This window comes from Prinia subflava, chromosome 12 (assembly GCF_021018805.1).
Source record: "Prinia subflava isolate CZ2003 ecotype Zambia chromosome 12, Cam_Psub_1.2, whole genome shotgun sequence".
Lineage (NCBI taxonomy): Eukaryota > Metazoa > Chordata > Aves > Passeriformes > Cisticolidae > Prinia > Prinia subflava.
Window position 1 is genome coordinate 15,044,890 of NC_086258.1, and position 14,319 is coordinate 15,059,208.

The following is a 14,319-nucleotide window of genomic DNA, read 5'->3' on the forward strand; positions in this document are numbered from 1 at the left end:
CGCGGCCGTGACGTCACGCGGCTATCCCGTGCCCTGCCCGCCGCTGGCGTCACGCCTCGCTGACGTCACCGGCCGCCAGTGCGCGCCCCCGGCCGCCTCCCGCTCCCGCCGCGCTGCCCGCCCCGCCCCGCGGGTGCGCGGCCCTTCCGGGGGCGCGGCCCGCCCGCCCCGCCCCGCCCGCCGCCTCCTCGCTGCCGCCGCGGCTGCCCATGGAGGCCGCCGGCGAGGCCGAGGTGCGGCTCCTCTTGCAGGAGGCTCGGGAGAGCATCGAGGCGGCGCGGAGCTACCGGCGGGAGCTGCAGCAGCGGCTGCGGGGGCTGCACCAGGCGCGGGAGCAGGTGAGGAAGCGGGACGGGACCCGGGCTCTGCGGAGCTGCCCCGGGAGGAGCGGCCGAGCCGTGCCCGGGCTGTGCCTTCCCGGTGCCCGCGGGCGGGCCCGGTGGAGTGGCCGGCACCAGGGACCCGCTGGGGCGGCCCTGGCCGCTCCTCTCCCGGGGCCCGGTGTTCCTCCGTGGCTCCGGTCCGCCGGGAGAGCCGGGACGGGGCGGAGGATGGCGCACGGGGAGCCCGCCGGACCGGGGGTGCCGGGGATGAAGGGCGTGGGAATGGGCAGATGTGCGAGTGTCGGGGGAAGGCGATGCGAGCTGAAGCCTGTCACTGAGCTGAGCCTCATTTCCTGGGACCATAGGGAGCTTTCCCAGGCAGGAATACACATCTTAAAGAACTCCGTTTTCCAGAGTAGCTGGGATGCTAAGTCTGATTCAGTATAGGCGGTGTTATCCCGTATTCCCATCAGCTGCCTGCCGGAGCGATCTTTCCCCGGTGTGGAGGCTGTGCTGCTGTCCCCATGCTCCGCCGTGCCCGGCTCACGTACCCGTGGTCGCCCGGGTTCGCCGCTGTGTCCGCAGCGGTGTCCGTGGGGCCGGGACACACCCGGCAGGTGCGGCAGGTGTGGGCAGGGAGCGCCGCCGTGCAGGGCAGGTTCCTCTGCTCAGGCAGCCTCTCACACACGGGCTTTTGCAGACTGGAAGTGATGCCTTGCTGTCTTTGATTCAGCTCTGCGAGAGGTAAATAAAAACCCAAACCAACCCAAACTTTGAGGGTGTTTCTGTGGTGACCTGTTATATTTTCTGGAGCGGGTCCCGTTAGTGCAGAAACCCGCTGTAAATCTGCTGGGTGAGTGTCCTGCTCCCAGTGCTGTGGGTGATCACTGGACATTTAATGAGCCAGCATTAGAACCACAGGCTGCTTATGAAAATGAATTATTCATGGCTGTCTTCCATCCAGACCTCGTCATCTCAAAGTGTCGCTTGACAGTTCCAGGTGCAGCAGGAGGCAGCCCGGTGCCTCTGTGCAGGGGTGTGTGAGCTCACCTTTCCTTTTCCTCTGGGGGCAATTCCTTTGCTGTGTGCACGTTTCTGTTTTCTTCCTTTCCATCCTCAGGACCACTTGTGTGGTGCACATCCAAGAGTCCCCTGCGTTCCCACAGTGCTGAGTGTGCTGCACTGGGGTTCACGTAGTGGCAGCTTTATTATTTGAGGGGCTGATGTGATAGGAGTGGATCATTTACATTGCATCCTTTTCCTTTGGACCAATGGGAAATGATTTTCCACAAACTTGACACAGCTCTGTGTGTTCAGGGACTTGCATTTCCTCTTTTGCATGATGAGTAGTATCTAATTCTGGGCTGAGCTGCTGAATTTTTATCTGTCTGTAAAGGAGGTAAAGAGCTTGGAGAAGTGAGTGTTCTGCCTTCCTTTGCCCCACCTCTTCACAAAGCTAAATACTTCCTTTTTTTTCCTCAAGCATTGAAATTACAAGAAAAGGGAAACAGAGCTGTGTGGCAGCTGCAGAGCTTCATGAATATTTTTTGAAGAGGAAATTTATTTTACCTAACCAGAGAACTTCCTGTGTTGGTTGTCTGTACTTCTAAAGATCTAGAAATTACGTGTGAGGCTGCGAGTGTGTTGCAGCACTTCCTTGTGTGAGTTAGAAAAGTTGTTTGCAGGGAGATGTTCACTTCTGATTTTTGCATCTTTAGCTCAGGGATGTTCAAGTGTGTTTTCTTCCCTAAAAGCCAGATTCAGCAAGTTTGCAGACATTTTAATGAGCACTTGTAGAACCCTCTGTGGTTGGGTTCTTCCGGAATCAAAACAGAGTTGCTGTTCACCCTGTCCTGTCACCGAGGGCTGTTTGAACAAAATTGAAAAGGAAGCAGTTTTATGAGGATTTAAAAAATCCAGTGAAGTAATACACCTTGGAAAAGTGCTCCTGGATGGTCTTCTAAAAGTCTGATAGGTTTTTGTTTTCAAGGACCTGTGTATGATGGCAGAGAGGTTTTTGAGTAGGATTACAGCAGTGGGGGTTTTCTGAGGGGCAGCAGGGAGGAGATCTACAGAGCATTTGGATTTTTCTGATAGGAAAAATTCCTTGATTGAAGCACCCATAATCCAAGTTGTATTTTCCTTAGTTAATATGCTCTTCCCCTCATCCAGGCTGGTTTCATTGCCTCCTTCCCTGCTGTACATGTACCAAAAATGACTTCACTAATTTGTTAACTGCCAGTGGCCATTTTTCAAAGCAGACTCCACTCACAGCTTTTTCCCCAGCAAATGCAGATGAGATGCTTCAGAAAAATAAAAGATGTGCGTGGCCTTTGCCTTTATGCTGAATCCTTTGCTGTTACCCGAATTCAGATCAAGGACAGTGCGACGCTGACCAGGGATGTGCTTGAGCAGCATTTCAGCGATTTGAAGGGGACGCTGAGGAAGCTGCTGGACGAGCGCCTGACGTGCCTGCTGCAGGAGGTGGATGTCATCGAGCAGGAGAGCATCAAGCCCCTGGACGAGTGCCAGAAGCTCATCGAGCACGGGGTCAGCACGGCCGATGATCTGCTCCGGGAAGGTGAGGGTCCAGTCTGGAATATTCCCATTTTTATCAGTGTGTTTGGCTCATTTTGGACTTACCTCAAACTAAGAATTGGGTAGTGTAGTGAAGGGATGATTGTTATTATCTCCTACAGATCTGTATTTCAGCATTTCACTGCAATCCTAGGGTGTACATATGTCAGTGCAGCCTCTCCTGAAGGGCAGGAAGTACCTGTTTGAGAATTATTTCACTGCAGACACATTCTCCACCTCTCCAGGCTAGACAGCAAATAAAATACATTGTGGGTACCACTACAGCAAAATGTCTGTTTTGATGAAGTAAATTATGTCTGTCTTGCTGAAATAGTAGCTGAAATGAACACACTGTCCTGCTGGGTGTGATTGTTGGCTGTTGGTGGATGAATATAATGGCTACTGCATAGGGAAAATTTCTCTATAAAAAGTCTGAAGGTGAAGCAGACAGAAATGGACACATGGAATATTACTGTGAGGGGCAGGCTGTCCCCTCCTGATGCTAAATACCTCTGCAGAAAGGAATGTCACTCCTGCCTGTTTTCCCCAGGCTGCAGAACCCACTGGGAGCGTGTGTGAGCCATGAGTGTGTTGGCAGTTTCCTCGCATTGTTCTCATGTCTCAACTTTAACTTTCTTTCAGCATGAGCTCAGTTCTGGGAGCTGGAGCACATTGAGCTGTGTCCCAGGGGTGGGAGAGCTCCAATTCCTCCCCAGCATGAGCTTTGTGCTGCCTTGGGAGCTCAGTGCCCACAGGAGCAGTGACAGTGTTGAAGGATTAATTTGGTTTTTTCTACCACCACAACTCTGGGACAGCTGGTGCTCACCTCGTTTTTGTTTTAAGTCTCAGGTTACTGAGTCAGGGTGGTTTTGGTGTGGAATTCTGTGGTGTCTCAGGAGAAGCTGGCGTGGTGCAGCTCCATCCCCTGGGTGCTCTGGGCAGTGCTGAGCACACGCTGCAGCTGGGCCAGGGAGGAGTTAAACCTCCGTGGGTGTCACAGCTCCTGCTGCCAGCTGTGACGTGTGCTTTCCTTCAGAGAAACGTGTGCAATCCTCCCCTTGGAAAAGGACTGAGCTTGCTGAAGTTGTAAATTACCCTCAAGTCAGCAGACAGGAGGATGGAGCACATGTGTGTGTAAGATGAAGTGTGGGATGCTACTTTATATGGAAAGCTTAGGGAAATATTTGTATTTATCCCCACACTTCAGTGCCTGGATTATTTCCTTCATTGTGACAATAGTACCATTTTGAGTGTAGCAAACAGAACAATGATTAAAATTATCTATTGCTTTTAAGTGCCTGCTTTTTTATTTTCTGATCAGTGAAGGTGCTTTGCTTTTTTCTTCATTTAAAGCAGGTGGAGAAAGGGATTAATAATCCTGATTTTTGGCATCTGACCCCAGTTCTGTTCCTGTCTGAGACCTGAGGCAAATTATTACATGTTATAGTTGTGTCTACAGGCTTGAGAGCTTCAAAACTTCCTAGATAGGCTTTATATTGTTACCTGTAATTGCATTTTCTAGCTAAGACTAGCAAAAGTGCTGCGAGTGCTTCACATTTAATTGTTGTTCGTGTCAGAACTGGTTATTCTTTGAAGCAAAGAATGCCTTCTGTGGATGTTGTCTCATTAGGAATTTTTTACTGTTTGGTTGCAGGAGAGAGTGCAGTCGATGGAGATGTGGGACAACAGAATGAGAAACTTTGCAACTTTACAAAAAAAGCTTTACATATTCAGCTAGATAGGTAAGACACCCAAATCTGAGGTGATCTGAGGCAGTGGCACATCTGCCCTGCTTTGCAGGGGATCTTTTCTCCTTTGAAACAAAAGCTTTCTGCTCCATTGCCTGAAAATATTCATTTGAGGAGCTGCTGTCCTGTTTGTTTCAGACCTTCACTGGGGCTGGCACTCAGAATGGAGGGGCTTTCACCCTCCATATGATCTGTGGAAATTTAGGCTGTGTGTTTGTGAGGGATGAAGCCACTCCCTGTGGAGCAGCCTGTGTTTGAGTATTTGCTGACAAACAGTCTGGTTAGGGCTGAAACACAATGTTTGCCGAGTCTTTTAAGTTTGGAGTGCACGTGCCAATTTCTGCAGCTGTTCTCTCTCTGCAAATCTGCCCAGATCCAAGTGTGTGGATGAAATATGAATTTGTAGAAGCTGGCCCCTCTCATTACAGCACACTTTCCTTTCTCAGCTTACCAGAAGTGCCCTCCTTGGTTGACGTGCCTTGTTTATCTGCCCAGTTGGATGACTGCCTCCTTACTATATTGAAAAATCAAATATTCAGACATGGAACTGTGGCATCCCGCCCACCTGTACAGCTGGAGGAATTTGTGGAAAAGCCTGGAGGTATTTTGGTCCGATGGTGTAAGGTAGGTAAAATATCCTGTGTGAAAATCCTTTAGACTTGAGGTTTATTTTAAGAGCCCAAACAATCCACTTTCTTTCTGATTTCTCTACTGCCTTCCAGGGACTAGTCCACTCAGTGTGGAGTTTAAAACTTGAGGTTTTTATGGTAATGGTGTTATTTAAAGCAGGGATGGTGTGTGGTTGTGTGGGGTTTGTGTCTGCCTGCAGTGACATTTGCTGTAGCAGACCCAGGATGAGGCTGGACCTGCTCTGTTGTGCTCCTGCTCCTAAACACATTTGTATTCCTAGGGAGATGCAGTGGGTAGAAAAAGAAAATATTATTAGCTAGTGCAGTAGCCTTTCTCTTCAACACACAAGAACTATTTTTGAGTAAACCACTGCTGTGGTGTGGTGTGGTTTAGTTGTTGTTGGACAGCTCTGTGCTCCTTGGCAGCATCAAACCAGCCTTTGTTGCTCTAGCACCAGGCAGTCGTTGTTGGCCACCCTCACTTGTGAGGGACTCAGGTTGTTAAACCAGATCACTGCTGCCAGGGGGGTCTGATTGTCTGTGCTCTGCAGGAGATCCCTGAATTTTGTTGTGCCTGGGGGATAATGGAGGGGTTTTTTCAGGGGGAGTGTGTGTAAATATCTTTTGACTCGGAGACGTCAAAGGACTGGAAATCATTCCCTGGAACAGGTTATGAAGGACAGCCCTAATTTTCCCTTGCTGTTAAAAACTGGCACAGAATTTCTTCTGCAAACTTGTTTTCAGCTTTTGGCTGAGGGATCTTTTTATATCTCTGCTAGAATGAACGGCCTTCTGTTAAATGTTTCTTCTTCTGCGGATATTTTCGAACTGTAATAAAATAATTGATACATCTTTCTGTCGGTTCAGACACTGATGTCGGTTCAGACACTGATGTTACTTTCTGCAGGGCACATTTTCTGCTCTGAAATACCTCGTGGGCCTGACGTGTGCCCCTTGGGAGGGGACAGGAGGGCAGGGGCTCCTTTCTGAGGCAGTGGGTGTTCCTGCAGGTGGATGACGATTTCACAGCCCAGGATTACCGGCTGCAGTACCGCAAGAGCGCCGCCAGCCCCTTCGAGGACGTGTACGTGGGCTCGGAGACGGAGTTCATGGTGCTGCACATCGACCCCCACGTGGATTACCAGTTCAGGGTCTGCGCCCGCGGGGACGGGCGGCAGGAGTGGAGCCCCTGGAGCGTCCCCCAGAGCGGCCGCACCTCGCTGGTGCCCCACGGTACCGGGCACTGCCCTGCTGGGGCTGGGATGGGCACCCTGCCCTGCTGGGGCTGGGCTGGGATGGGCACCCTGCCCTGCTGGGGCTGGGATGGGCACCCTGCCCTGCTGGGGCTGGGCTGGGATGGGCACCCTGCCCTGCTGGGGCTGGGCTGGGATGGGCACCCTTCCCTGCTGGGGCTGGGATGGGATGGGCACCCTTCCCTGCTGGGGCTGGGATGGGCACCCTTCCCTGCTGGGGCTGGGATGGGCACCCTTCCCTGCTGGGGCTGGGATGGGCACCCTTCCCTGCTGGGGCTGGGATGGGCACCCTTCCCTGCTGGGGCTGCAGCCTAGGTGATGGGCTGGCACCTTTCCCTCCTCAGGAGCTGCAGCCTTTGGGCTGGGAATCCTTCCTTGCTGGGGCTGCAGCTTTTGGGATGGGAATCCTTCCCTGCTGGGGCTGCAGCTTTTGGGTTGGGAATCCTTCCCTGCTGGGGCTGCAGCCTTTGGGCTGGGAATCCTTCCCTGCTGAGGCTGCAGCCTGCGGGATGGGAATCCTTCCCTGCTGGGGCTGTGCTGGGCTGGGCACCCTTCCCTGCTGGGGCTGTGCTGGGCTGGGCACCCTCCCCTCCTTGGGCTGCAGCCTGTGTCGTGGGGCTGTCCCTGGCTATGGGGGGTTGTGTGATGTGATGAGCTGTCCCTTTATCCTACAATCCATTCTTGGCTTCCTTAGCTGAACCTTTCACTGCTTCCTTAGCCTTGGGAAGCACGTGAGCCAGGAGAAAAGCATTATTTTTTCTTCTCCCTCACCACAACATAAGCATTTTTGATGACCTACAGCTCATAACAAGCTCTTATCTTAGAGGAAAGCTTAAATTTTCTCTTCACTTACCGATTTCTAAGGGCAGTGGGTAATGAAGGCTTTCTTTTCCTTTTCTTACAATAAAACTTGGCAGGGATTGCAGCAGAGAGTGAACTCCTGGTGAACTCTGAGCTGGAAAATACTTTTTGTAATTGCAGTTTATTTGAAAAACAAATCTCTCCATAAGAAAAAGGCAACAACAGCCCCTGTTCATAACATAGCTTAAGCTGCATGAGGCGGACTGCACTGGCACTGGCTTGATTTTGCACAGACAGGACCAAGTCGAGGTTCACATCTTCCCTGCTTTTTTGTTTGTTTGTTTGTTTTCTTTGAAGAATGGACAGCTGGTCTGGAGGGTTACAGCTTGAGCAGCCGAAGGAACATAGCGCTTCGGAATGATTCTCAGTCCTGTGGTGTGCTCTACTCCAAAGCTCCTACTTATTTCTGTGGGCAGACATTAACATTCAGGCAAGTCCTTTTTGGGTGTCTGGTGCATCCCCTGTGAGCTGTCACATCTGAACTGTGTGTAAACCTGAGGCATGTGTGAGTTTTAAATCAGCTCAGCTCCAGTCAAGGTAGTGTGACATGTGACCTTGCTTTAGTTCTGCTTCCTGGCTTTGCAGGAAAACACCTGATGTTTTTGTAGGACCTGCACTGATATAAAAAGAGAGGTGAGTGAACTCCTGAGGGATGGTAAAATATAGCTCGTGCCGAGCAGATCTGTGGAATGTGGAACTTCCTGATGTTTTGTAGCAGCTGTTACTGGCTGAAGTCATTGGAGCTTTTTGCCTCTAGTTCCTTTTAACCTTGGGTCAGGGGGTGCTTTCCTTCCCAGACTGTTCAGTGCCTCTGAAGGCTTTGGGCATGGAAACCCTGGTGTGCTGCAGGGATGACAGGCTGGCAGCAATGCCTCTGAGAGCTTCTCTCTGTGAGATAATCAGTGCTGCTCAGACTGCTGCCTGAAACCGGCATTAGAGGATCCAGAGTGGAGAAGGGATCTTGTGGATTTCAGACTTCCCATTTGACACAGAATATGATTAAAACTCTTGGCAGCTTTGCTGCCTGTCATCTTATCCTGAAGTGATGCTGTTTAAGGGTATGAGGCTTGTCCTTGTGGATATGTCAGCTGTGATTACAGACCTCAGAGACTCTGAAGCTTTGTTTCATCTTTTCCCTGGTTAAATAAAACTACTTGCTGTACAGCAGGCAGCCCCCAAAGGCAATTAAAAAGGGCTGTTCATGATACTTTCATGACTTATTCCATGGTGTTTCATTTATCCCTTCCTGATAATGGATTATATTAACTTGGTTTAGTGTGAGGATGTATTCAGTTGCCCTGTCTGAGATGGATAAAAAGATCTAAAGCTTTCATTTGAAATCTATTGCTAGATTTAACTTCTCTTGGCTCAGCAGTGCCTGTGAAATTAAAGGCAGAACCTTGAGGTTTCCCTTCTCTCAGTCCAGTGCTTTTTATTGTTTTTTATTGGTAGCATATGAAAATGTTTAGCTTCACATTTTGGTTATGGACTCCTCTCCAAGAGGAGATTGTTTCAGGATGGCAGAGCTCCAACCAGCACGTGGCCACAAGAACTATCGTGACATGAATCTTGAGATTGAGGACAACCTCAAAAATTGGTTTTGTTCCTCTTCCAAGGTCCAAGAGTAGCTTCTTGTTTGGAAGTGTGTGAGATTTTCCTGAGCTGGGAGATGAAGTTCTTGGTGCTTGACTTTCTCCAGCTGTTGGAACACGAGTTATTATTCACAAGCAGCTCTGTGTTCAGGACCCAGGCACAGCTTGTCAGCGAGCAGTGAAGCTGTGATAAACACAATGCTTTGTATCTACATGTTAAAGATAAACTGTGGCAGTTGTCCTGAAGCATTTGACCGGGCTGTAGGAGAACATCACTGCTTTAGGTCAAGTCTCCTCCTGTTTCCTTGCAGCCTCCAGAGAGCTGCTTTAGGGAAAGGAACATTTCTCCTGCTCTTCATCTCCCTAAAGCTGTGTTTGCCTTGGGAGCCGCAGTCCCTGTGGCCAGGCTGGGGATTTGGGTTCCCCAGCAGATGCCCCGTGCTGGTCACACTGGCTTTGTCAGGAACCCAGCACAGCCCCAGGGTGGACCTGGCCGTGCTCTGAGGCAGATGGAAACTGGAGCTGGGTGACCACGTTCAGTGTCTGGGCTGCAGGGGCAGAGACAAGGTTTTGTTGTGCACCAAAATGAATTTGAAATCTCCTTTAGAGTTGCTTTGGGAAAACGTGGTGGATTCCTTCCAAAGTAAAAGCTGCTTGGAGATTCAGATAATCGTTTTCCCTTCGCTTTACAGTGCAAGGCTGTTGCTCTCTTAGTGGCATTCCCAGGGGACTGAAAACCTAATGGAGTGCAAAAGTAAAACATGGTTCCAATTTTATTTTCCCTCTGAAGACTTAACCCATTGTGTGCCAGTCCACTGCCCCCTTTAATTGCTGGTTCCTGAAAGTTTTGCTGAAGTTTTCCTTTGTTTGCCATCAGCCATGGATCAGTCTGTTCTTTCTCTCAAGCTGCAATGAAAATAACAACTGCTTTACTTTCTAGCAAAGACCATCTGAATTTCCTGAGTCACTCAGGCTCTCTGTAAAGCAGGATTTAGCACCTTTGAGAGGTGGCAGTACAAGAGAAAGGACTCAAGTCCAGAACAGCCCTTCAGTGAATGAACTGTGCAGCCTCACTCCTCTGCTGGGGCCCAAAGGGAGCTCAGTCCTGGTCATTTGTACAGCTTGTTTGCATTTTCCTCAGCGACTGCTTCCTCAGGCTAAAACTAAATACAGCTGAGCAGACGCCAGACATGTAAATGCTCTTCTAGGCATTGCTTGGTTTGCACCAAGCTGATCTATTAAAAAAGCCCAGACCAAACATACCCCCAAAGCAACACCCTATCCTCATCCCATTACAGCAGAACATGCCAGGGTCCAAAATCCCTATTTTAGTGATGCTGATTAAATCCCTGCTGAAACTACAGCTGTCTATCATAATGCAGGATGCTGACCAGTAGTGTGGTATAGCTGATGGTCCAGCTGAGCATATTGTCTGCTTTGGACAACTGGAAATCATTTTGAAAGGTCATTTCTAAGCTGTGACAGTGGAGAATTGTATTAAATAGCACTGGAAGTTTGCAGGAAGCGAAGGTTTGCTTCATATTTTGTATAGATTAATAAGACTATTGCTGAGTGGAGCTCTTGGGAAAGCTGGCAGGAATTTTGGTCATTCAGCAGGGATCTCCCAAAAAGTTTGGATGAAATTGTTGAGAGCTCTGGTGTTGTCCTGGTTTTTCTGAGTTTTTTTAAAGCCTTCTACTTGTTCTTAAGATGGAGTCAGAACTTTAGTTTCTGTTCAATATTAAGGGTCAGTTTTTCACTTTCTCACACTTTGGAACATAAACAACCTTTCTTGTTCACTGTCCTTTGTTTACATACTTCTAGCCTGAAAATAATGTTGGTTGACAGCTGGTCTGGCCAGTGGGGTGAAGGGGTAGCAACCACAGAAGCCAATCCATAACCAGACCCACAAATGTATAAAAATGGAAGAAACAAACAGGCTCGGGCTCTTTTTGGGGAGCAGCCTTTCACTGCAGCCCTCCTGCCTCCGTGTTGTTGTTTTGTGTGCTGTTCCAACACCCTGGAGCACGGTGCAGGGGTCTGCAGTGACTGTCTGGATGTCATTGGTTTGGATTTAGAGGTTCAGGTGTTGAGTTGATGTTGTCTGCCAGGATCGAGACGGTGGGGCAGCCGGACCGGCGGGACAGCCTGGGCGTGTGCGTGGAGCAGCGCAGCGGCGACGACTCTCTGCAGCGGGACAGAGCCGTGTGCGTCAGCACCAACGGTGAGTCCGGGCCACGGCTCCTCCCCAGCCAGCCCTGCTCCTCACAGCCTGCACTGCTCTCGTGTGTGTGCTGCTTGTGTGGTTAGAAATCTCTGGTGAGATCGCAGATCTCTCTTCCTGCTCGCAGTTACTGCAGTCTGCTCTGACAAGAGAAATGCAGCAGGGTTCCTTCCCTATTTGCCTGCAAAAATAGAGAGATGCGGTCTTGCGTGTTAGTATGTACAGAAAATGAGAACTATTGTTAGATGTGCTGATTGTTTCAGGGGCAGTGTTTGTAAATGGAAAAGAGATGACAAACCAGTTGCCTGCTGTCACTTCTGGCTCGACTGTGACATTTGACATGGAAGTTGTGCAGTTGGGATCCTGCAGCAACGAGGGAGGAAACTTCAAGCTTCGAGTCACCATCAGCTCCAACAACAGAGAAGTGGTCTTTGACTGGGTACTTGATCAGTGCTGTGGCTCTTTGTATTTTGGTTGTTCATTTTCATACCCAGGCTGGAAGGTTTTGGTCTTTTAGCAGTGAGTAAAGGGATTTTTTTGTTCTTGCTGTCAAGTGTGATGTTAAAGGCTGAGTTTCCAGCTGTTTGACAACAATCTGGTAACAACCCCTGTCTTTATAGTACTTGAACTCCGCTATATTGTACTTCGTACTGGATTCATTTAAACAATAGTTGTGAAACATTGGATTTGTTTCTCTGAAAAAAGCTAGAAACAAGCATTTATGTAGGCAAATTAATTTAAGCAGTCCATCAGACCTTTTCCTTTTTCCCTCCAGACTTGATTTTTGTCAGTATTTCATTGTACTCGCCTCAGGGTACGCGCGTTGTGTAGAATTAACTTTGCTTAAAGCCGCTGCTCTGTGAAATCAGCGTTTTAGGGGTGGTAAGGACCAAAGTTGTATTTATACCACTCGGAGCACAGTATTTAGAGCAGCAGGGTCCTGCTCTGCCTCCTTGTGCACGGTACTGCTCATCCCTCGGCCGCGGGGATGTCTGAGCCAGCCCGTCACTGTCTCACTTAAGTGCCTTATTTCCATACTTCTGGAACTGGTTTTTTTCTGTGTTGTCACTCAGAACATGTTTTCTAGAGGAGCTGCATGGTGATGGTTACACTGCCCATGCACTGCTGCCTCGAGTAGGCTGCTCTGAGCCTCTCTGAATGCCTTCCCTGGCTACAATTCACACACAGAATGTGTCAGAGCAAATCTTGTGATTTGGTACCTGAGCCCAACCTGTGCAGTGGCAGCTGTGATGCCTCAGAGCCCTCCTAACACTCAGAGACAGCCTTTTCTCACTGTGTGACCACACAAGTGCTGCAGACACTGCAACTGCTGCTGGAGCTCCACCTGGAATAAGGGAGGCAGATCTAACCTGGGGCAGTCAGAATTGAAAAGATGGTGGTAATTAAGCTGTCTCCTCCCTAGAGTAGGATTGGATAAATAATAGTGTGAATTAAATGACTTGGAACTCAGAAATTACATACAGTTACATATTTTTCCTCTAAGGAGCAACTAAGATGGATAAGCTCAGTCTCAAAGAGGGCCTATTCCTGGTTAAAAGATTGCAATGCTACTGGATTTAAAGAATAGTTAAAAGTAACTTTCACTGAGGGGCTTCTTACCTCAAGTTCAATTAAAATTAAATATATTTTATCATGTTAGAATAGCACTATTTTTATAAAGCCTAGACAATCATACTGCCTTTCCTTCAGTGGCAATGTGCTCCTCTTTGCTACCATAATAAGCTTAAAGCATAAAAACTTATTTTACAATTAATCAACATTGCTGTTACTCACACTGTCAGTACAAAAAGATCAGCCATCCTGCCTGAATTTTTCCCCAAGCTGTAGCAGGGCTACACAAATTTCAGACAAAGAGAATGGCTGTTGGTATTTATACCACTCACAAGAGCAAAAAATGTGTGTGGATTTAGATGAGTGTGAAGAACCTGCACAAGGCAGAGTGAGGTTGGAATTGGCTGGAAGGCACGAAGTGAGGAAGACTGAACTGCTGCAGGTCAGTTAGCAACAAAGGGCCTGCAGTGCTCTTAGTTTTTCAGGCTTCACTAGTTTAGTGTTAGGAAAAAGGAATACTGGCTTATCCCATACTTTCAGTGTTACTTCAATTCTCCTGTGAAGAGTTTTCAGTACTTTTGTAAAAAAGGTTCAGTAGATGAAAATGTCAGTCCTGCTCAGAGGGTCGGGCTGGCACTCCAGGTAGCAGCTGAGTTAAACCTTGCTCCACGGTAGTGCTGGCAGTTCTACTTACACAATTCAGGTATCAGGTACTAGTTGAACTTAGTACTTTTACCATATGGAAACTAAAATTGTGAATATCCACACTTCTGAGGTACCAACGGGTCAGGTACCTTTTGATCTGCTTTAGGAGGGGCTGGTCAGACTGTAGATTCTGCGGGATATTTACTTACATATTAGAAAATAAAGCTTAAACCTTGAATTCAGGTACTTCAGAGGTGGCAATGCTGTGTCAGGTTGTTCAGAATATACATAAAAGCAGCTGAAGGTGACTGTGAAGGGCCATGAGAGGCCCCTACTGCTGCCCTGGAGAGCTGGGCAGGCTAGAGAAGTTTTTTCTGCCTCCAGGCTTTAGCTGTGTGCTGAACAGGGGCAGTTTGCCAATGGTTCTTTTGTTGTTGTGGTGGTGGTTTTGTTTTTTATGTGAACTTGGCACAAGCCTCACTGTCCAAATTGCAAATGAGGTACTTTCAGCCACCTCGTGGAGCTGCACCTTGTGAACAGGGGAGGAGTGAAGAGTCTCAGGGCAAGAGACCCGAGGACTGAAGGAACAAAGGATGCAAAGAAGCAGAAGAGGCTTGAACTAAAAGTGTAAATTCTGTTCTTCCGCAGCAGAGTTCAGCTGGATGGAAAACTTGACACTTCCTGTACAATTTGCACCTCTAGCTCTTGGAGCCTTGCAAGCAAGAGTGTTAATGGCTTATGAAACCCAATCCTGAAAGTTGTTTTCCTAAGCTAGTACATTCACTTACCTCAAACTAAGACATGTGTGTCAAGAGAAATTTGAATTTTTTTAAATAAAAGTTGTATCCCTCAGCTGTGTATGGTCTAGAAAATTATTTATTTGGGGCATAAAGGT

At 48.6% G+C, this 14,319-nt stretch overlaps 1 protein-coding gene across 1 annotated transcript; it reads left to right on the forward strand.

The window, feature by feature from the left end:
* Positions 1–167: 167 nt before the first annotated feature.
* Positions 168–14,276, forward strand: CRLF3 (cytokine receptor like factor 3). Its single transcript, XM_063408893.1, has 8 exons — positions 168–338; positions 2,697–2,904; positions 4,555–4,642; positions 5,095–5,272; positions 6,288–6,510; positions 7,689–7,821; positions 11,095–11,207; positions 11,471–14,276. Exons 1-8 carry the CDS (start codon positions 210–212, stop codon positions 11,722–11,724), a joined length of 1,326 nt encoding a protein of 441 aa, XP_063264963.1. The 5' UTR covers positions 168–209; the 3' UTR covers positions 11,725–14,276.
* The last annotated feature ends 43 nt before the right edge of the window (positions 14,277–14,319 follow it).

Coding starts and splice junctions, on each gene's coding strand:
- CRLF3 (XM_063408893.1), top strand. CDS start 210: ATGGAGGCCGCCGGCGAGGCCGAGGTGCGGCTCCTCTTGCAGGAGGCT. Junction 339..2,696: donor TGCACCAGGCGCGGGAGCAG/GTGAGGAAGCGG, acceptor ACCCGAATTCAG/ATCAAGGACAGTGCGACGCT. Junction 6,511..7,688: donor CACCTCGCTGGTGCCCCACG/GTACCGGGCACT, acceptor TTTTCTTTGAAG/AATGGACAGCTGGTCTGGAG.